General features: G+C 34.8%; 1 protein-coding gene across 4 annotated transcripts; it reads right to left on the reverse strand.

The window, feature by feature from the left end:
• Positions 1 to 9,359: 9,359 nt before the first annotated feature.
• Positions 9,360 to 19,316, reverse strand: LOC100792057 (serine carboxypeptidase-like 20). 4 transcript variants are annotated; one of them, XM_006599075.4, is made up of 15 exons: positions 19,185 to 19,316; positions 18,782 to 18,931; positions 18,555 to 18,700; positions 17,869 to 17,945; positions 17,594 to 17,716; positions 17,381 to 17,483; positions 17,268 to 17,305; positions 17,090 to 17,191; positions 15,897 to 15,977; positions 15,571 to 15,816; positions 11,747 to 11,812; positions 11,554 to 11,675; positions 10,600 to 10,713; positions 10,180 to 10,225; positions 9,360 to 9,611 (listed from the first exon to the last, which is right to left on the reverse strand). In XM_006599075.4, the coding sequence occupies exons 2-15, from the start codon at positions 18,928 to 18,930 to the stop codon at positions 9,528 to 9,530; spliced, it is 1,497 nt and encodes a 498-aa protein (XP_006599138.1). In that variant the 5' UTR covers position 18,931; positions 19,185 to 19,316; the 3' UTR covers positions 9,360 to 9,527. The 4 variants fall into 4 exon arrangements, with proteins under 4 accessions (XP_006599138.1, XP_006599137.1, XP_040866146.1 ...); XM_006599074.4 differs by having other exon boundaries at positions 19,163 to 19,249; XM_041010212.1 differs by having other exon boundaries at positions 19,129 to 19,226.
• Positions 19,317 to 21,856: the final 2,540 nt, after the last annotated feature.

A 21,856-nucleotide genomic window follows, 5' to 3' on the forward strand; every position in this document is an offset into this window, starting at 1 on the left:
AAAAGGGGTTGTGCTTCAATTGCGAAGAGAAGTTCTCTCAAGGGCATAGATGCTCCTCCAAGTTCTTCCTTCTCATCGCTGAAGCTGACGATGTAGCCATAAGCTTGAACCCTATTGAAGACGAAGCTACTAATACTGACCCTGACCTGCTCCAGGCCCAAATAAGCTTTTATGCTTTATCGGGTCATCTGGCCCTAGAGACCCTGCGAATGGTGGGCCAGGTCGCCAATCAACCTGTGGTCGTGCTAATCGACAGTCGGAGCACACACAATTTCGTGCAAACCCGTCTCGTCCGTCCATTGGGTCTCATGGCACAGCCCACTCAGCCACTTCGTGTGGTGGTCGGAAATGGCAACGAGGTGCTCTGCCAGCAACTTTGCGCATGAGTCACGATTACAATTAAGAAACAGGACTTCACCATGGACCTTCACGCATTGCCATTATGCGGTGCCGACATTGTCCTCGGCGTTCAATGGCTCAAGTCACTAGGTCCGGTCTTGACAGACTATAATGATCTCACCATGAAGTCCGTCTCGAATAGGCACATGGTGGAACTAAAAGGCGATACATATGATACCCTGCAATCAATAACACCCCCACAGCTCCAGTGTATGATTCGAACTGCTAGTGCCAATGTTTATTTCCATATTAGCTTAATTCCACCTGAGCTTCCTTTAACCCAAACATCCTACCCCGAAATTGATACCTTGCTTGGTACCTTCTCCACTATCTTTTAAACACCAACCACCTTACCCCCTCACATTCCACCAATCATTCAATCCATTTGCTTCCTCAGTCGAAACCCGTGAATGTACGACCCTATAGATATCCATATTTCCAGAAATGCGAGATTGAGGCCCAAGTCGAAACCATGCTACAATAGGGAATCATTAGACTCAGCACGAGCCCTTTCTCCTCCCCTGTTCTGCTTGTCAAGAAACGCGATGGTTCATGGCGTTTTTGTGTTGATTATAGGGCTCTGAATGCTATCACCGTCAAGGAACGGTTTCCGATTCCAACTATCGATGAATTGCTGGATGAATTAGGCGGCGCATGTTGATTCTCGAAGTTAGACTTATTGCATGGGTATCATCAGATACTAATGAAGGAGGAAGATGTGGGAAAGACCGCCTTCAGGACTCACAAAGGCTACTTTGAGTTTCGCGTTATGCCATTTGGGCTCTGCAACACGCCCTCATCATTTCAGGCGACTATGAACAATATCTTTGGGCCATATCTACGCAAATTTATCATCGTATTCTTTGATGATATTTTAATATATAGTAGAACCTTTCAGGAGCACTTGAGTTACTTGGAACAAGCCTTTTAGATTCTACTTGCCGGAAAATTCTTTCTCAAATTATCCAAGTGTACCTTCGCGCAGAAGCAAGTGGAGTATCTAGGCCATTTGGTCTCGTAGTTTGGTGTTCAACCAGTCTCGACGAAGGTGGAAGCAATCCAACAATGGCCAGTACCTTCCTCGACCAGAGCCTTAAGGGGCTTTCTCGGTTTATTAGGTTTCTATCGAAGATTCATTAAGGGGTATGCTTCAATTGCAGCACCTCTAACTCAGCTCCTGGCCAGAGACAAGTTTTGCTGGTCCCCGAAAGCCCAAGCAGCTTTTGACAAGCTCAAGGAAGTCATCTGTAGCGCCCTAGTCTTGCGGTTGCCGGACTTTTCCCTGCCATTCGTGGTGGAAATGGACGCATTGGGAATAGGAATGGGGGCTATTCTTTCTCAACAGAATCACCCCATTGCCTTTTTCAATAAAGCTTTTTGCCCGAAATTGCTCCACACTTCGACCTACGTTCGTGAGCTCGCCGCCATAACCTCAGCCGTGAAGAAGTGGCGCCAGTATTTACTGGGCCACCAATTCATTATACTCACAGACCATCGAAGTTTAAAGGAACTAATGTCGCAAGTAGTTCAAACTTTAGAGCAGAAGCTTTACTTGGTGCGATTATTGGGTTATGACTACAAAATCCAATATCGCTTCGGCAAGCCCAATGCGGCGACGAATGCTTTGTCTCGCATTCCCGACACTGCTTCAGGGCACTTATTTCTGCTAACGACACCAAATTTTGTGTTTTTGCAGGAACATAAGAAACAACTCAGTCAGCACCCAGAGTTCCTCACCCTCCGAGCTACGATTGAACAGGAACCTGATAAACACCCTGATAGCGTCATTGTTAAGGATTGGATCATGCAAAAGGGGCGTATCTAGCTCCCAAAGAAATTCTGCTTCATTGCACCTCTCCTGCATGAATTCCATTCAACCCCAACGGGAGGACATATGGGTATCACGAAAACATTGGCACTCTTCAGTGATAACTTCACGTGGACAGGGATGAAGGAAGATGTTCGTAACTTTGTTCTCGCCTACAATGATTGTCAACAAACTAAGAGTGATCATCGGAAGTCACCAGGATTACTATGCCCTCTTCCGGTGCCGGCACGACCGTGGGAAGACTTATCGTTGGATTTCGTCAGAGGATTGCTGGCCTTCAAGGGTCATACGGTGGTGTTGGTCATCATGGATAGGTTCTCTAAAGGAATCCATTTGGGTTCACTCCCTTCACACCACACAGCGTTCAATGTTGCTCATCTTTTTATGGAAATCGTGGGGAAACTTCATGGGATGCCTCACAGCCTAGTTTCCGATCGAGACCCGTTATTCCTCAGTCGCTTCTGGCAGGAGTTGTTCAGACTAAGTGGCACGAAACTCCGCATGAGTTTGGCCTATCACCCGCAGTCTGATGGGCAAACTGAGGTGATGAACAGGGTGGTGGAGCAATACCTTCGAGCGTTCGTGCACTCCCGGCCGGCGACATGTAGAAGGTATCTCATGTGGGCCGAATGGTCCTACAATACGTCCATTCATTTAGGAATGCAGATGACTCCATATGAGGTGACCTTTGGCAAGCCACCCCCATCCATTCCCCAATATATTTATGGAAGTTCCAGTGTGGACGCGGTGGACGAATTCCTGAGTAATCGCAAGGAAATGTTTGCGAGCCTCAGGAAGAAGCTGCTCAAGGCACAAGACACCATGAAACACTTTGCAGACCATAACAGACGTGATGTTGAGTTTAAAGTGGATGACTGGGTATTCGTCAAACTTAGGCCACGTCGACAAGTGTCAGTAACGGGGGATTCTCATCCTAAGTTGACCAAGAGATTCTTTGGTCCATTTCAGATTACACAGAGGGTAGGTCCTGTAGCTTATCAACTTCAACTCCCTCCGCACTCGCGCATGCACCCTGTGTTTCATTTCTCTCTTCTCAAACCATGCCATAATCCTTCTGATACCGGAGACACTGCTGACCTACCACCATCTTCTATTGATAATGACCCTCTTATTTCTCCACTTGTCATCCTCAACACCAAATGGGATACAGAAACGGATCCTCCAAGGCTGAGGGTATTGGTCCAGTGGAAAGGCTTACATCCAGATGATGCTACGTGGGAATCTTGGGATGAACTCAAAGCAGAGTATCACCTTGAGGACAAGGTGCTTTTCGAAGCACAGGGGAATGTTACGAATGAAGTTCCACAATCACCATTAACAGAAACACAAACAGAGCAGCTATTAACAGAGAAGAACCAGAGGCAGAGGAAAAGGGTGACCAAACCACAGTACCTGAAGGACTTTATTGTCTAAAGGGAAAAGGAAGCTGACGTGGCTTAGAATGGCCCATTATGGATTTACCCACGAGCTTTACAATTCTGTTAGGATGGAATCTTCTTGAATCTTTTAAAGCTTTTTTTCTGTTAGGCCCTAGCACCAGAATTTGTCAATTCTGTTAGTATCAATTCACAAGAATACTATATAAAGCAATTACCATGTAATGAAAGAGGGCAGAATGAATAAAACTCATCTTCTCTATCTTGTTTCTGGAGAGTCCTAGCTCTCGAATTCTAGGAAATTGCAGATTTCGGCCATAACACTTATACTGACAAAAAATAAAATTATGACAAGATGATGAAAGAGTAATGCGGGGAAAGGGGGCACTATGCTAATTAACAGGTTGGTGAATGTTTTATGGTTTCTTGAGATAGCATATTAATGTTAGTACTTGGAGAGAGATATCACTCTTGATGTTTGATTTCAACTGATATGGAGAATATAGTAAATTATTAATTATTTGATTTCGTGTTTTATTTATATTACATTTTAAATATTTGATGGGTTGTTGCCACATCTTTATTCTTCCATCCACCCATTGCTTGGTGAAATCTGGAAGCGAGTTACTTTGACAAGTCATGAAAGGGAATTTAACACTTCTTGTTTTTACTAAAAACAACTTTTAGCTAAATATTTTTCTGGTTCTGATAGTGGTCTTTTTGCAGAATGACATTGCTTTTGGAGCCACCAGGTTCTGGAAAGACCACTTTGCTGTTATGGCGAAGAGCATTATTTGGCGAAGAGCATTATTTAAATTTATGTTTATGTTATATGGTTCTAATAATGGATTTTAGAGATTATATATAGTTGATCGTTATTTATGGTTTTGTAGGAGAGTTTCTACTTGAAGAGGCAAGAACAAAGGAATGTCCACGTCGACGAGTGCAGAAGCAAAATGAGTCCATTTTTGGTATATGCACAAATTGTTACTTTTTTTAAAATAAAATAAAATAGTGCACTTATTAGCAAAAACTCTAGGCATATTCACTAGAGTAGAGATCACTTAACCTTTTTGTCCCTTTAGAAGCATTGAAGATCTAATATTATTATTATATAAACAATACATATAAAACATTTGTTTTGCATTATTTTTTAAAAGTTTATATACAGGTTAATAACTTTACCAATTAATTAAATGTTGGTTGAGTTTGGACTAGAGTTCAGCATGCACTATAGTGGAGAGAGCTAACTTTGGAAAAGATTATTGGGCCGCTGTAATGCCCCACCAAAGCTAGTTTCTTTGAGTAACATCAGAATGAGTGTTTAGGCTTTGAGCTCTCATCATTGTGTTTCATTAGTTGAGCAGAGCAGGGCACATACATGTCAATATGGTGTTGCATTGATTGTCAATATAATTGACGTAAAAAAAAAGAAAATAATATATGTAATAGATATTTGATGTGATAAAAAAGAGGGTTAATTAACATATATAAAGCATGTTAATTGAATGTCTAAAATATTTAAATGTTAGTTTAATTAATATAATATTATTTTAATAATGATTTGAAAATACTCTATTATATACAATGTTAATCAAAGAATATTGAGGGTACTAATTAAAGTAATTAAAAATAAATAAATTTATTTTTATTAGATAACTAATTAGGAGAAAACTGTTAATATTATTGAGGAAATTTGAGTTTGGATTATAATAATTAATTAAAAATTAGTTTAAAATATTATATACTTGATTAACTAAAGAAAAAAGTATAATGGTCGTCCCATTAATCTTAACCAGCTTTGTTGAGGATAGGCTAGCTACCTTAAAAAATGTCATCAAAGAGCTTGAGTTAGACCAATGGAATTTGTATCTAGGTAGTCCTTTGTACCTGTTTATGATTTCTGCATCATCCCTCATTTTGTCCCAGTTCCCATGTTGTTATTATTGTGTTTGTTTCCCTAATGTTTAGTATAATTGATAAGGTTGATTGGTTGGATCAGGTAATTGGGGTTACAACACCTAGAAAGAAAGAGAGGAAGCTGCTACTATCCCCATAATTCATGTTCTTGAGCTCTCCGACTTCAGCAAGAAGTTGAAATAGAGGAAATGAAAATTGGTGAAATTCTTGGGAAGTGTCTAACAAATTTGTTACCAATGTTCATAGTCAAAAGGTTCCTTTAGGTATAAGTACATCTGCAAAATCAACTATTTGTAAAACCAAGTAGTATATTCTGCTTCTCATTCTCTCATAAGCTGAAAATTTTGAAAACTAAATACTGTTAAAATATGGTCTATGAAGGGTGATATATTTAGTTTTATGGTTGTTGCACCGATGTTATCTGACTATGATTTATTTTACTGTTTATGTATTTTGCTAATTCTTGTTCAACTAGTAAAATTAGAAAAAATAGGTTATGAATTGAGCTTAAATTTGTTAACTTTTGCAGTGGCATTAGTGAAGGTTGGTGAATATACTAAATTCTAAACTATTGTTGTGTAGTTGTACAAAGATAGATAACAATGAAGAATGAACAATCTGATTCATTTTTTTTTTTTGGTCTGATTCTCTGGCAGCTTATTTGTCTAGCTACTTTTCTCAAGGTTTCGGAGAGTGATAGCTTTGATCCGTATCAGGTATGTCTCTGAATTACTTATATGCATATACCATTCATGCGAGACACTGTATGGTCCTAAATGATAGAAAGGTTAATTTTCCAGAGTACTTGGTATTGTTGTGACTTATACGCACATACAAACTACTGCTAAATTTGCAAGATGGGCATTTTCTGCTTTCAAATAAGATTATTTAGACATCATATGTCTCTTGATATAATGAATTTCCTTATTCAACTTATTGTTATCTTAGATAATTTATAATATCTCTTGTGAAATCTTTGATGTATTGTTTGTTTGTTATCAAAATTAAGAAAGTTCACGTTGAAGACGGGATAAAAGACTGTCCATACACTGAACCACAGTACATCTGTGAGGGGCTCCTAATGTTTGTTTCTGCTGAAGTACTTTTCAGCTTTAATGGTATTATGTCTCACCCAGCAAAATTAAGAAATATGATAAAACTTACCATCAGGAACATATAGCTTAGCTTAGCCAACAAAGAGCATGCGATTATTAGTCAAATGTGATAATATTTTTCAATATAATATTTTAATCTGTCAATTTCTGAAGTGTCTTTAGATGCTATACCACAATAATGATCTTGTTGTTTTTTTTTCATTAAAATTCAGTTATTGATATACTTCTATGATACATTGGAGCAATTGATTTTTAGATTCTATATCAAAATTCACTAAACCATTCAAAAAAAATAAACTGAATATTTATTTAAAATACCACAATAATGATCTTGTTGTTTTTTTCATTAAAATTCAGTTAAAAATATTTATTTATTATGAATTTTAATTATAATATAATTTATATATTTAAAAGTATTTATTTATTATAAATTTTAGGTATATATGTTAAACCTTTATTTTGTGCAAGTTACAAGCTTAAATACTAGTGTGTGTGTACAATGCCCCTTCGTTTTATATTTTGGACATAAGCTATGTCCTGGGGTGTCCGATTAGAGTTGTTGCTTTATAGGCAGAAATTTTAGACACCATGTTCAATTCTAGGCTTAGACTAGCCTCATCATCTACATACTGAAAACATGTCAACCCTGTTACTTTTGGATTGAAATCTTAAAAATATCTAGGAGTATAGTAAATACCCAAGTGTTATTTTTAGTTGTTTTTTAGTCTAAAATCTGATTACACGTTTCTGTATAGGCTCTTCACAACTGTCAGACATTCTCTGGGGTTGACATATGACGTGTCATTTGAATTAAACTTGTTTGATAGGCTTAAACTAGGATGGTATATGATCTCTGTGACATCAACTCCAAGCAAGGTGTGAGCTTCATTCTAGTAACATTCACTCTTATTTTTGCTGCTAGTTTTCTTCTGTTCAAAAGCTTCACGTCAAATTGATTTGCAGGTCCACAAAGCTGTTGATGCATGCAAGAATGTTCTTAGAGGACTGCATAGCAACAAAATTACTGAGAGGGAGTTGGATAGGGTTAGTTATTGAAATGCTCAACTTGTCTCAACTTATTTTTACATTACAATTTAGTGAGCAGCACTTTTAGACAGTTTTTCTGCTAAACGTATATAGTATTCGTGTTCAAATTTGATTAATTTTATTCTTTTGTTCTCTCTTCGTATGAACAATTTAGTTTAGTAATTACTAGTTAGTTTGTAGAAATATTTTTTAATGAAATGACCATGCCACCAATTTTTATGTCATCATAATTCTTGCTTCCAAAAAGCAAAAAAATTAAAAATAATTAATAATTATACATCAGTTTAGGCCACATTCGATGTAGAATGTCTAGCATTCTACATCGGTTATTAGAACGACCGATGTTGAATGCTTCATCGTGGGGTAGGAATCTACGACGGTTCAGGACACACCCAATGTAGAATGATGACTTTCTACATCGGTTGTCCTAATAACTAATGTAGAATGTCAAAATTCAACATCGATCGCTCAACCGTTGTTGTGTTTCAACAACTCCAGGCTACAACGACGCGTGATAACCAATGTAGAAAGGCGCTGATAACCGATGTAGAAAGTCTATTTTCTAGTAGTGTTGGAACCTGAACTCCCTACAAACAATGATGTCTATTGAGGTAAGTCAGTTCATTTAGGAGGTGACTCCCGTGTTTGTTAAGGACATGCCTAACTTATGAGTCTGGAGTCATAGCGTGGAGGGAGCCTACTTATATAAGAGTGCCTATGATTCCTTCAAGAAGTTGAGGTGGAGGATGATACCAATTGGTTTCTGGAGTGCTTATGTGCACAGTCATCAAGCATGTAGGTTTGGATATATATATCTCAACCTAGTTCCAGGTCAAATTTTAACATATTTCAATTTTGCAAGAACGGAAAATAAATCAAAAATTTTATAGGGACAAACAGATTCTGAACATTTTCATATTTATAAGGATGTAACATATCACTTATGGCTAATTTTCTTACCACTTTTGGTAGGAAATTAAAATGCAAAATCGTCCATACATGATACGTGGTATAAAGTGATCAACCAAAAGCCCCTCTTTATTCCTCTAAAAATGACTTAAACCCTTTTTACCGTAAAAGGTACCCCTCTGAAACCACTTTTTAAAACCATGGTTTTGCCTCTCTTAATCCCTCTATAATGGACATCTTCCTGGCAGAAATAAGAGCTTTTCTACCTCCCTTAGCTGCTAATTTTCATTGTGGTTGGATCACCCTTCCATAGTTGGAGTTTTCATCACCTTGAAGCTTTTCTTGCAAGAAAACCACCCCAAACAAGGGAATCTTACCGTCTATGTTTAGTTGTTAGAATATATATATATATATATATATATATATATATATATATATATATATATATATATATATATATATATATATATATATATATTACTTGGAATGTGTAGAAAAATGTGATAGATAAATATTGATATCTCAAAATGCATGGAACTTTGGGTTTTTAAACTGAGTGAGTATGATGAAAAATGAAAGCTTGACATGATTCTCTATTGTTGGGATGATTTTGATGTTGGGAATACATTTTATATGCATGTATGAGGATGATCTGGGTTGTTTGGTATGTTAAAGATGTTGTTTATGTTATAATATTTGAAAAACACATAATCTAACTGAGATCTTGTTGAAAGGCCGGCCAAGTGCAAACTAGGTTGACATCTAGTTTAATATTAATATGGTAATAAATTAATAAGGTAAACATAGAACACAAATATAAAATGTGTCTTCATACATCCTTAAATCATTATTATTAACAAAGTACAAACAAAATAAGAAGCAGCGTTACTCCATCTTCTCTTTTCCTCTATATCATATTGGCAATCCAGCGAGAAAGCGTTTGTAAAAGTCCAATGCCTCTCGTGGTTTATATTCCGGAACAGTATGCCCAGATCCCTGTACCAAATTTAATCATATAGTATCAACACCAACTCAATCAACAATATAATTATAAGGTAATTTAAAGGTTGTCCTTAAAGTCGCACAACTACTTAAAAAGGTCACATGACTGATGGTTTTTTTTTTTTGGCAAAGAATTGATGTGTTTTAATGAATCCTATGTTTATTACTTAATGAGATCTATATAAATTCCACCCAATCATGAGTTGTTAAGAAATTTGTATATATACACACTTACAATAAATAGTAAGAATTAAAATTGATGGTCAAAATTAAAATACACACATAATGTATGACCTATCCAAATCCAAAACAACCAGAATAGATGGTCAACATTAAAATTGAATAAAACTTTTAATATTGATCATCTAGGTATAGCTGTATGGTTAAAATTTATTGTTCTTGTGATAATAAGTGAGAACAATTCTCACTTGATATATCCTCCATAAGGAAGAACATCAGGTAAGAGGTGACATAGGTCATCTGGACCATAAGAATGAATGGTCAATGTTACCTCTTTTTACCTCTAATTCTCTTATTTGATATGCTATATGTATATACAAACCTTTACGGTCAGAAAAGTAAGATTTTTGTCGTATCCTTGTGTATACCTGCAACAGATAAAGATTAACAATTAAATTTCAAGTCAATAAAAGATTGGTCTTTATTACAATTTACATTGTAAAAAAACATTTATGGGACATATTTTGGTAACAGCTTGCAATCTTGAAGTTAAAACTCCTATTCCCAAGAAGGATCAATACTAGAACACATGTATCTTTATAGATCAAATACCAGAAAATGTGTTCTGCTAGCATGCATCATAATACAAGGTGTAGATAGTTAACGAAAATTTTGACTTATAAACTACTTCAGAAACAACTAAAGGCTTTCAAACAAGATCCTTCCAAATTAACTCTCTTTAAAAAAATTTAAGATTCGCTAAGTAGGGATAAGATAACAGGGAAATGGAAATAGAAAGTACCCAGCAACTTGACCATTGGATGACCAAGGCCTCCATTCATCAACAATCTTGTATCCAACTGATCTCGTCCACACTTGACTCCCCGTGTATGGAACACACATGTCATGATCGCCGCTGCCAGAAACATGAAACATTTTTAGTTTTCTATCATTTAAAACTAGAAGAGAGGATGCATTACCTGAAGCAATTATCAAAGATAACAGAGACAATAAGAAGCCATGCAAAGAACTATTAAATCTTATCAAATTAAGAAAATAGTTACTAGCAATGTCATTATGTAGTCATAGTCAGTCAGTCTCGTAACGTTTGAGAGCCTTTCAGTTTTATTGACATGTCTTTTGTAGTTTTCTTTCTACCTTTTCAGACCCTATTTTCTCAAAATGGAAGAAATATAACAAAATATTAGTATAATACTACCCTTTAATGCATTTCTCTTTCTACATTTTCAAACCCTTAAATACACTTGAATCCTGCACTTTTGCAATGGCAATGAAATCCAAAATGTTAAAGAATCTGACAAAGTACTTTTGACATAGTCGATGGCACAAACCTAAATTTTTCATGTATAGATGAATCAAAAGACAAGAGAGGAAAACAATTAATGGAACAAACATATAGCATGGTGAAACAACATAGAAGCAAACCGGCTGAAAGATTCCAATTGATTAAATAATAAATAAATAGTGATTTAACACTCTCCTGTAGCTATGTTAAAACATGTTCACATTTGTATTTTTTTCAGTATTCACCATTGGCAGAAAACATCAAGAACAATTGCATCAATTGAAAAATTGGTAAATCTGCATTCTTAAATAAAAAGAAAAGGTGAAAAATTATCCCACTTTTCTTTCTGTTTCAATACAATCAACTAGAACAGTGAATTGCACCTAAATGTATTGCAATAAAATATTTTTGGTTACCAAAAGTATAAGAAACTGCTATATGGAAATTCACCTGAATATAAGTGCACGATAACCTTTGGAAGTTAAGTTCTTGTGGTACTTGATCATGCTCCCAGCATCATGATCGAAGTAAATTCTGTCAGTGCATAAATCCCAACTACTGACCACACTTTTCTGTTTCATCAGAAAGATCACAATTTAGTGTTTTTATATCCAAAGTACAGGAATCTTACTAGAAACCTTACCTGTGCAGTATGAATTGCTGTCCTGACTGCTTCATTGTTTAACCATGAATTTGCAACCTCATCGTCCTACAGATAATATTACATCCAGTTACTTGTCGAACATCCAATGAAAAGGTAATACAATAATATCAACAATAAAAATGATGACAGTTATAACATGAATATAGAAGCCCAGCAACATTTTGATCAAAGTAGATATGATAGAATAAGACAGACTGAAGAAAATATTGTCCCTTCAATTGGGAAATATTTGTCACAAAAGCTAGTTCTTCTAAACTAAAGTATAATAAATGGCAAGAATCAAATTCATATAATAACTTCAATTTAATGTTAGTAGGCAATGAACTAGAACTTAAAATCCCTCAACAATAAGGACTTTTAAAGCACTGTTATTAGAAGCTAAAGCATAGTTTTCTGAGGATACAATTTTGAGCCATTAGCTTCAGGCATATTATTTTATTTGTTAGATATCTTTCAAATATCGTGGTTATTTCTGATCCGAATTGAGAAACAAGCACTATTTCAAATATATTAGGTTTAGAACAAGATAGAAAGTGTAGCATCCTAATTTTTGTAAACTAGATTAAAAATGATTGTTATTTATAAATAAATAGGATTTTTAAAAAATGATGAGATTTTATAAATAAATAAATAAGGAGATATAATTATTAATTAAAATAATGATTTGAGAGAAAATAAAAAGGGTATTTTATTTATTTTTTTGATAGAAAATAAAATAAAGTTTGTTTTTATAAAATAATAAATAATAAATAAATAAATAGAGTAAATAATAGGTCGTAAATGCCCCTAACTATAAATAGCAACATGCTAGGTCCGTTTTTAGACTGACTCCTCAGCCTCCTCTGCCTCATAATTTCGTTTTTTTTTTCTCTTCTCCCAAAACCCTCTCTTTTTCCCGCAGGCCACCTAACCTTTTTCAGAAAAATGACGATCTCAGACTCATTCACCGTTGGATCATCATGAAATTTGAGCACCACGTTCGCAACCCAATTCCAAGCATTCCCACCGTTGGGAATTTCGATATTATGTCCGAGCTAAGTGAAATACCCCTCGCATTGTAGCATTTTCCTTTCCCGCAAAAACCCAGAGCTTTCTCAGTAAAACTACGATCCCTGTTTCGTTAACCGTTGGATTTTCATGAAATTTGGATATGTTGTTAGAAATTCAATCCTCACGCTTTCACCGTTGGGATTTGCAAGATAATATTTGTGGAGGGAGAAAAATAAATCACATGAAGACATGTGGAGGCTTCAATCCCTTCTCTGTCTCTTTGACGTTTGGGAACTCTATCGGAGCAGTTAGAGGAAAAAAAATTGGAGGAATCTCAGGGAACCGCTAGAGATGCTGATATCGCTGGCAGAAGATAGGTGAGTCTGCTTAAAGATAAGGGATGGGTTATTCACAATTGGGAACTAGTGAGAACATGTGTAGGGATCCTTAGAGATATCAATTGGAATGGATTTTGGGGTGTTTTTGCAATTTCATTTTATCCTTATGATTATTACAGTGAATTATATATGTTTGACAGACCAATTGTTGTGAAATTGATATGCTATTGTGTTGAGCGTGAACCCTATAAATTGAGTACTTTTTCTAATTAATATGAATTGATGAAATAAAGTAAGGAGAAATTTAGAGAGAGATATTGATTTTGTATTTTCTCTTTTTCTTGTTGTTTAGGTTTTTATATATAATTTAAAAAATTAATATCATAATTGAAACTGACCAAAGTGTTCATATAATTATTTAGAATTTGTGCATTGAAAGCTTACTTTGAAATTTGTGATTTAATATGATGTATGCTAGTTTATATATATAGAAGTAGTTATTTACATTAATAATTTATGTAAGTAATATTGTAGAGTGTTATAGTATGATTCCAAAAATTATTAAGTGTTGGAGTTTGAGAATATTATGGTTAAATTTCATGAACATGTGTATGTTGTACCTTATGAATATCATTGGGAATGTTATGAGATGTTTGATGTGATGTTATGAGATGTTAAAGTGTGAACATGATATTCGATTGTAAATAAGTGAATGTGTTTAACACTTGATGTTACATTAATTATATCGTGAGCTATGAATTATACAATAACCCGACCAGTGTTTATGCGCAATGTTAAAGAGAAAGTGTAGGTTCCTAGTTTGGAACCAGTGTTAAATCGTAGCGCAATTGTGTTAAACATGTTTGAAACATGAGTGTGAGGTCGTGGTATTGTATAATTCATGAGCAGTGCTTATAAATGAAATATGTGATGAATTGTGGAATAATATGTTGCTTTGAGATTATAATATTGTTATTGAGATTGAGTAAAAGTGTAAAGTAAAACAGGTGTTGAATTGTGAGATACGTGAAAATATGTGATGGTGGATTGTGACATTATGAGATGTGAAATTGTGAATGAGTTTTGGTTGTGAATAAGTGTGTGATTAACTCTTGATGTGACATTATTTGTGTAAGCTGTGAATTGTACAATAACCCGACCAGTGTTATTCTGAGAAAAGTGTAAATGCACAGTGTTAAAGAGAAAGTGTAGGTTCCTATTTAGGAACCAGTGTTAAATTGTAGCGCAATATGTTGTACGTGTTTAAGACACGAGTGTGAGGTTGTGAGTATTGTATAATTCACTAGCAGTGTTTGTGTGCTAAAATGATTTTAGGGGTTGGACTTGAATCAGGAGGGAGAAGCCCTAACGGACTATTCAGAGTGTAGGCCTTGGGGGTCACCGGATTTGAGTGCTCCTTTAAGCCTATGCTGATCCCATATGGTTGGAGCATTCTCGCAAAACATTGTAACCCTGACTGGTCTCCCTATGATCTTACTTAGTGAGAGTGACCTGACAAATCCATTGTGTGGTGTGTCTTGTTATGTACTCCTAAGCGCCCCAGGGTGGTTTTTCACTGACATGGTACCACATTGCATATAGGCTTGAGGCTTAGCATAACTGTCTCATGTGCTTGCTAATTGTTCATTATGAAATTGATGTGTTATTATGTCTTGATCGGAGTGTGTGATTCTTGTGTATTGCGATTGATGATTGAAAGGTGTGATTGATGATTGAAAAGTGAATTTTGAATGACAAAGTGATGAAATAATGTGAGATATGCTAAGTAAATTGTATTTGGCTACTATATGTTGTTTTGTTTCTCTCTAGTAGTTAGGAATGTGATAACTCACTCCCAATTTGTTGTTTGTGTTTGGATCATGTGTTGATCTTGAACCTTGTGTTCGGGGGAGCAGACGACTAAGTGAAGTGCTTAAAGGAACCTTGTATTGAAGGACGTCGGGACACAATGCTCTGATAGGATGTGACAGTGGGGCATAAGTTTTATATTAATTGCATAATGTTAGTCTATTTTATTTTATCTCACTGATTTAACAAAATATTTTTGTAAATTTTGACGGCCTTGTTTCGAGCCGAATATATTTTTAATAAGTTTTAATTGATAATAGTGAAGTGAATGTGAACCTTTTACCCGTGTGAATTTGGTTACCGATATTTTTTATATATTTTAATTATTTATATGTCGGGGTAGAGGGTGTCACAGAAAACATATTCTCTTTTTCAGAACTATTTTCATCACTTTCAAATTTAGCCGTCAGCATTTGTTGTTTTACTCAACATGAAATAATTACAAGTTCTCTTTCGTTTTTGGCAATAAGGAATCAATAGTTATGAGGTGTATACAAGTAGACATTAACTTTATGCAATAACCAAGCAATTAAAACCAATAGATAGCTAGGAAGTAGATTTTAAATGGTAAAAATAGATTGATTAGATAGTAGTGATGCAACATACCGTGCATGGTGGAGCAGATTTACTATTCATCAGTTGTGGCCAAGTTGGTACAATTCCATCTCTCACAGGAGCTCTTAGGGGCCAAGCACGACCGAACATTCTTTTCCTCACAGGAAAAGGTCTTTCGGTCTCACCCAACTTCCGGAAGGTAGATGGCATCCTAATATAGGATTCTGTAATCTTCTCTGCTTCTGTGCCGTGATAGCATGGTTCTAGAATGTTATATATGTTTATCTCATCAACCAACTAAAAAACAGCAAGAATCATCAATTAGTTCCAAATTCACTTAAGCACATTTGTTGCCAGTAATGTTATAGTTAAATCACCTCATCAACTTTTGAAAGCTTGCTAGAACAATTAGCACTTGTTGGATCATAAAAATTCCCATTGCACTCACGGTTAACCTCCTGCAGCAGCAAGTATCACTGATTACATGAAACATATTTAGAAGAAAACAAAGCATAGCATGCTTTCAAACAAAAAACACTCAAGTTAAAAACAAAAATAAAGTTCCAGACTTGCTCTTAAATAGTGCATATTGCTTTTATACTAAAAAATATAATACATATGGTCAAATGTAGGAATGTTTCCTTAATTGCAATCACCCATAACCCGTCTTAATTGCTGTCTTTTTGGTTTGCATTCATTGCAGTCTCCAGTACCTTCATTGTGCTGGCCGGGTGGGAGGGAGTGTGCTTAGTCCCACATTGTCAAGTGGTTCCTAAGTAATGCTTATAAGGCTAGGGCAGTTTTCACCTTACAAGTTGGATTTTGGGTGTTAAGTTAGACTCTAAGTTCAAATTCTAAGATGGTATCAAATAGTATCCTAAACTCATTGTCGGAAAGCCACTTTAATTGCAATAATTCCTAATCAGCCTCAATTACACCTTCTTTGGTCTGCCTTCTTTGCAATCTCCAGCACCTTCATTGTGTTGGGTGTGTGTGTGGTGGGGGGAGTGTTTAGTCCCATGTTGTCAAGTCATATTGCCTAAGTAGTGCTTATAAGACTTGGACAATCCTCTCTTTACATGTTAATTTTGTGTCCTAAGCCCAAATTCTAAGATTGTATTATAATCAGAAATTTCATCCAAAAAAACATTAGTGGTTCTATTTCTATGACCCATCTAAATTGGCAGATTGCCTCATTATAACATAAATAATGCTAGAAAGAAAATAAGTTGTTTCAAGTTAAGTATTACCTCTGGTCCTTTTTATAACAAACAAGTTATAGTGTAAAATACATTATCACTGGTTTCTTATAAAAAGGACTAGAAGTAGTACATATCAAATCAATCTCTGAATAAGACAACTACAATCAGAGAAAATGAAAATTAGATTATCGGCAAAAGCGCAAAATATGACTAAAAAACTTTAAAATGATCTGGATACAGCAGAAAGTGAAAACTATTTTACATATTTTATAAAACAAAGACCAAGCAATTAATTTGGTGGTCTATTAAGATGATGAAATAATGATGAGTCACTGGGTGACCTTCTATAATGAGGGGTTAATTTTCACCTCAAACAGTTCATCTGGGATAAGTCCCATCCCATGTACAAATGGAACAAGAGCATTGCCATCAATTTGTTCATCTGTGACACCATTTCCAACCATGTAACCCTGCACACAATGACCATCAGATTGCAGCCACAGGTTTGAAAACATAAACTGATAACTTAAAGTTAAACATAAAGACCTTGAAATTCAGTTTGGGCTCCACCCCGGCATCAATTCCTGTGGAAGATCATGAAACTGCATCATATTTCTGATTCTAACATTCAACACTTTAAGTACACAACTTACTACTACCTTTCACTACTTCAGAAGCGAGAGTAGGCACATAAACTCCTGCATATGACTCTCCAGCAATGAAGAACGGGTTGGAAAGGAACTCGGGGTATAGTTCAAACCACTGATTTGTTAAAACAAAAAAAAAAGGTAGATATGTAAGAACTTTGAGCAGAACACAAACTTCTTGAATCAAATATTTTCTCAAAATCTCCCAGTTCTTTCCTTAATTACCTTAAGGAGAAAGGCATGAGAATCAGTGGCAGTCTTTATGTCTCCAGTTATGTAATCAGTTTTATTCTCTGAGTATGAAAACCCCACACCAGCAGGAGAATCCAAATATATAACACTGGAAACCTATAATGCAAAACAGAATCACATACAAATTGATCGCAAGAAAACAAAACCAATGATTGATTGATGAATTACACGGACACTCAACCCAAAACATAACTATAACACAAGAAACCATCCTTCCCCTTCTAAATTCAACAGTTTAAAAAGTTGACCTTTGACCAGCTGTATGGATTGAGGTGCAGTGTGGGAAGACCCCCCCTTGTCTTTGCTGCCTCAAAATTAAAAGGACCTGAAACACATCAATATCCACATGATTTATAAATTAAACTCAGGGTCAACAAATGCTACAATCAGAATCATTTTCAGCTGAAAGTCTATTAGAACAGTCATCAAATCTACTTAGAAGGTATATTGAGAACAAGATAGTCATTAAAAAAACACTTTTTTTTGTTATCTACAGGTATCCTCTTTCAAATACAATACTGTTAGAGGCACAATCAGACACTAAATGTTGATACGCTCTCTTAGTAGGGATTCAAACCTTGGTTTGCCACATTTTGGGAACTAACCCCTTTCACTATTTCGTTAGGAGAAATTATTAGGTGATACTGCACCATTACCTGTTTATGGTCCCAACTAATGTCCATATAACACATTCAAATTTTACAATTTATGAGACGAATTAATAACACTAGATTATGTGTCATGCAAAGATTAGCAAGGACCACCAGGATCACTTAATAATTTATCCTTCCGCTATATCCAACACCTTTTGGTATTAAGAAAACAATATAGACTGAGCAATTGCAAACCATTTGTGATTCACAATTCCTAATGTTTATGCTAAAATATATCGAAAGAACAGAAAGGGTAGGGTTCAAAGTGACCAATTAATTACCATGCTCATATATGAATCCATCGAAGCTAGAGCAGCCAGGTCCCCCATTAAGCCACAGAACCACAGGGTCCTCGGAAGGTTTACCCTCTGATTCAACAAAATAGTAGTACAAGTTCCTCCCATGACTCTTATCCACCGTCACATACCTTCAACAACCCAAAATAATGCAACTTCACTAAATTTCTCAAAGGGAAAACAGTTCAATAAACACAAAAAAAAAAAAGTACCCAGCATAGTGCTTGGAAGGTAGAGTGCCACTGAAGCCAGGAATCTGTGTCACAATGGCACTTTCAGGTGCTGACTGTATTGGCACAAAGCGCAGGAAAATGTGAAGTAAGATCAAACACAAGCACATAACGCAACATGACTTGACCATCCTGTTAGTTAGATCAAAGAAAAAATAAAAAATCTTTATCAAAAGCAACAAAGATTAAAGCCCGACTTATAGAAGAAAATATTATACTATATGAAACAGTGATGGGTCCACAAGTGTATATTTTCTTGTTGCAAGTTGCAACTCGTGTTACACTTTAGTTAACTTTGAAGCAAAGAGACAAGACACGAGTTAAATTACTGAGAAAATGAATAGGAGAGAGAAGAGAGATGACCCAATAGGAGTAAATGCTTAACTGAACTCTGAAGATAAGAAAAGTGGCGTTTTTGGAATGGTTAATGATGTTGGAGTCTAAGGTTGTTAAGCATAATGTTTGAGTTACAGGGCTGTGCCACTGAAGGTTCCATGAAGGCCCAATAGTTGTTAGAAACGTGCTACGATAATTGTTTGCGTTGCTACATACAGAAAACGCCTTATTTTATCAAGCATTGGATCAAGGGAAATAGTTAAAGAAATAAGATTTAATTACTCACTTATATTTATACAGATTTTACCTTTTAATTCTTATATTTAAAAATTATCCTTTTTAATTCCCATGCATACTATTTTTAATTCCTTTTAGTGTCCATGTAAATTTAAAAGGTAAAGACTTAATTTTAAGGGATTAAAAATGACATATATAAGTATTAAAATGGATTAAAAAAAATGTGTAGGGAATAAAATAAATAATTTTTAGGTAATAAAAATTAAAAGATAAAGTTTGTATAACTATAAAGACTAAAGTGAAATTTTTAAAAATATATATAATATGTTTTTTCTCGAAAATATATCCTTCTTTAGAGGGATATTTTGGGCACCTTAAAAAATAGCATCATATTTATGTTACAAATGTACTTTAATTGTTATATTTAATAAAAACATTTATTTGATTCCTTAATCAATTCCTTAAAAAATTAGTAAAAGTATTATTTTATTTTACTTGTTATAATTGTTAATGTGACTATCTAATACATTTTTCCATGGTATTCTTTATTGTCAATTGAAATTTATTATAATCCATGAAATTATTTGGAAGGTTTTAACGAGATGTGCAAAATAAAATTTAATGACTAGTTAAAATAATAATAGTTATTAATTGAAATTGATTATAATCCATAAATTTATTAATAGTTATAATTAGATAGGGAAATGCATTTTCTCACTAATTAGTGGTAGATTAAAATCCTCATAATTACATTAAGTTCAAAAAATCATTTTATTAAATTCTCTCATAATCAATAATGAATATGCATTCCATTAAAATTTGAAAAGGGAAATATTTTCTTGCTATTTAGCAAGGAAAATAGATCTTCTTAGTAATGAAATTTACATCATTTTAATTGTGATGTTTTCTACTATTTGGTAGCAGGTTTTAAAATTTTGTGATAGATCAAATTCTTCACAAGGTTTTAATATCCCTGTCATTTTATTAAATTGAAATATGCATGGAAAGGAGTCAAGCAAGTTCATTAGAGATTACAGTTCAGAAGCTGAGAAAACTTTGTGGGTCGAGTACATGTGTATGCTAGACTAATTAAATTGTTGAGGAATTAAGAGGAAACTTTTTTTATTAAAATACGTAAAATATATTTTAATAATATATAATTTTCACATTAATTTTTTTTTCTTTTGATTCTTTAACCAGTGTCATAACCAGTGTCATACCTTGAGACTTAAGGACACCGATCAGTTACAAAATCCTGCAGTGGAGTAGAAACTACGCAGAAGCCTATCACTCTTAATTAGTTATTGTTTTATCGAAAGCTTTTCCAAAATTGACTCTAAAACTTTAGTCGTCGTCCACTGCAGCTATAACACGCATATCCACGTTGAAAATAATGTTGCCGTTATGGATCAGCTTCTATGTAGCATCTCAATATATGGTCCACTTGTCTTTGCGATTGTTATTTTGGGTCTTTCTCTGTTGTTTATATTTCGCATTGATAAAAAAATGTAAAAGCGTGACAAACTACTATTTTAGTCTAAAGTTGAAAAAGAATGGCCTAATTATTAAAATGGTGTCTTTCACTATTTAAAATGTTCAATGAATGAATTACCTCTCTATATTTTTTACACTCCAATCAAGTTCCCTTTTTTTTTCAAAAATGCCTGGTTAGTAGGTCCTTTTCGTCCAATTGTGATTATAAATTCTTACAGATTTTATTTACAAACAATGACGATTTTAATGACGATTTTAATGACACTATATTCCGTAAATAAAATCACTATTCGGCATTTTGACCTAATTGGATTAGTTTTATAAACTAATTTTTAAAATAAGTCTGTTTCAAAACTATTTTCAAGCTGAGTCTCTTTTTTTACGTAACCCCAACCTATCCCGCCAGCATGCATGATGGTATGAGTGGTGTGGCGACACGTGGATGATGCCGCCAGGAGGAATGGCGAGACAGGTGTCACATGGATGCCGCTAGTCGTAGCAGCGAGACACGGGCTGACCTGGACACTGTCTCACCAGTGCCAATGGCGAGATAGCTGAGGTGCAGGCTAGCTAGCTATGGCGCAGGAGGTGCAGCTTTTTCTTGGTGCAGTGCAGTATCTCGCTAGGTGCAATGGCGAGATAAGCTTGTGCAGCGTTATAAAATGTTTCCCTAAACCAAACATGTCACACCTTCATCTCATCTCTTCATCCTTCGTGTTGTGCCTGTGTTGTTGGTTGTGGTTGTTATTGTTCTCCATCTTCCATTCTTTCATTGTGTCAAACTAGGTAAGTTAATTAATATTTTTTACGTTTATTTATTTAGTAATTATTTTAGATATTAATATTATTTATGTTAGGTATTATAAGTTTGTATGATAAATTAATTTTACTTTTTATGTTAATATTATTTGTTAGTTTTAGTTGGAGGTTAGCTTTAGTTATAATTTTTTATGGTACTTAGTTTTAGTTTGGGGTATCCTAATTTTTTAG

The sequence above is a fragment of the Glycine max genome, chromosome 16 (genome assembly GCF_000004515.6).
Source record: "Glycine max cultivar Williams 82 chromosome 16, Glycine_max_v4.0, whole genome shotgun sequence".
Classification (NCBI taxonomy): domain Eukaryota; kingdom Viridiplantae; phylum Streptophyta; class Magnoliopsida; order Fabales; family Fabaceae; genus Glycine; species Glycine max.

What these genes read in the sequence shown, in the direction of transcription:
- LOC100792057 (XM_006599075.4), bottom strand. Translation starts at nt 18,930, where the DNA reads ATGGTCAAGTCATGTTGCGTTATGTGCTTGTGTTTGATCTTACTTCAC. An exon ending in CGCTTCTGAAGTAGTGAAAG is followed by an intron (nt 17,306 to 17,380) that starts GTAGTAGTAAGT and finishes GATCTTCCACAG; the next exon opens with GAATTGATGCCGGGGTGGAG. An exon ending in AGCTTTCAAAAGTTGATGAG is followed by an intron (nt 15,817 to 15,896) that starts GTGATTTAACTA and finishes GCTGTTTTTTAG; the next exon opens with TTGGTTGATGAGATAAACAT.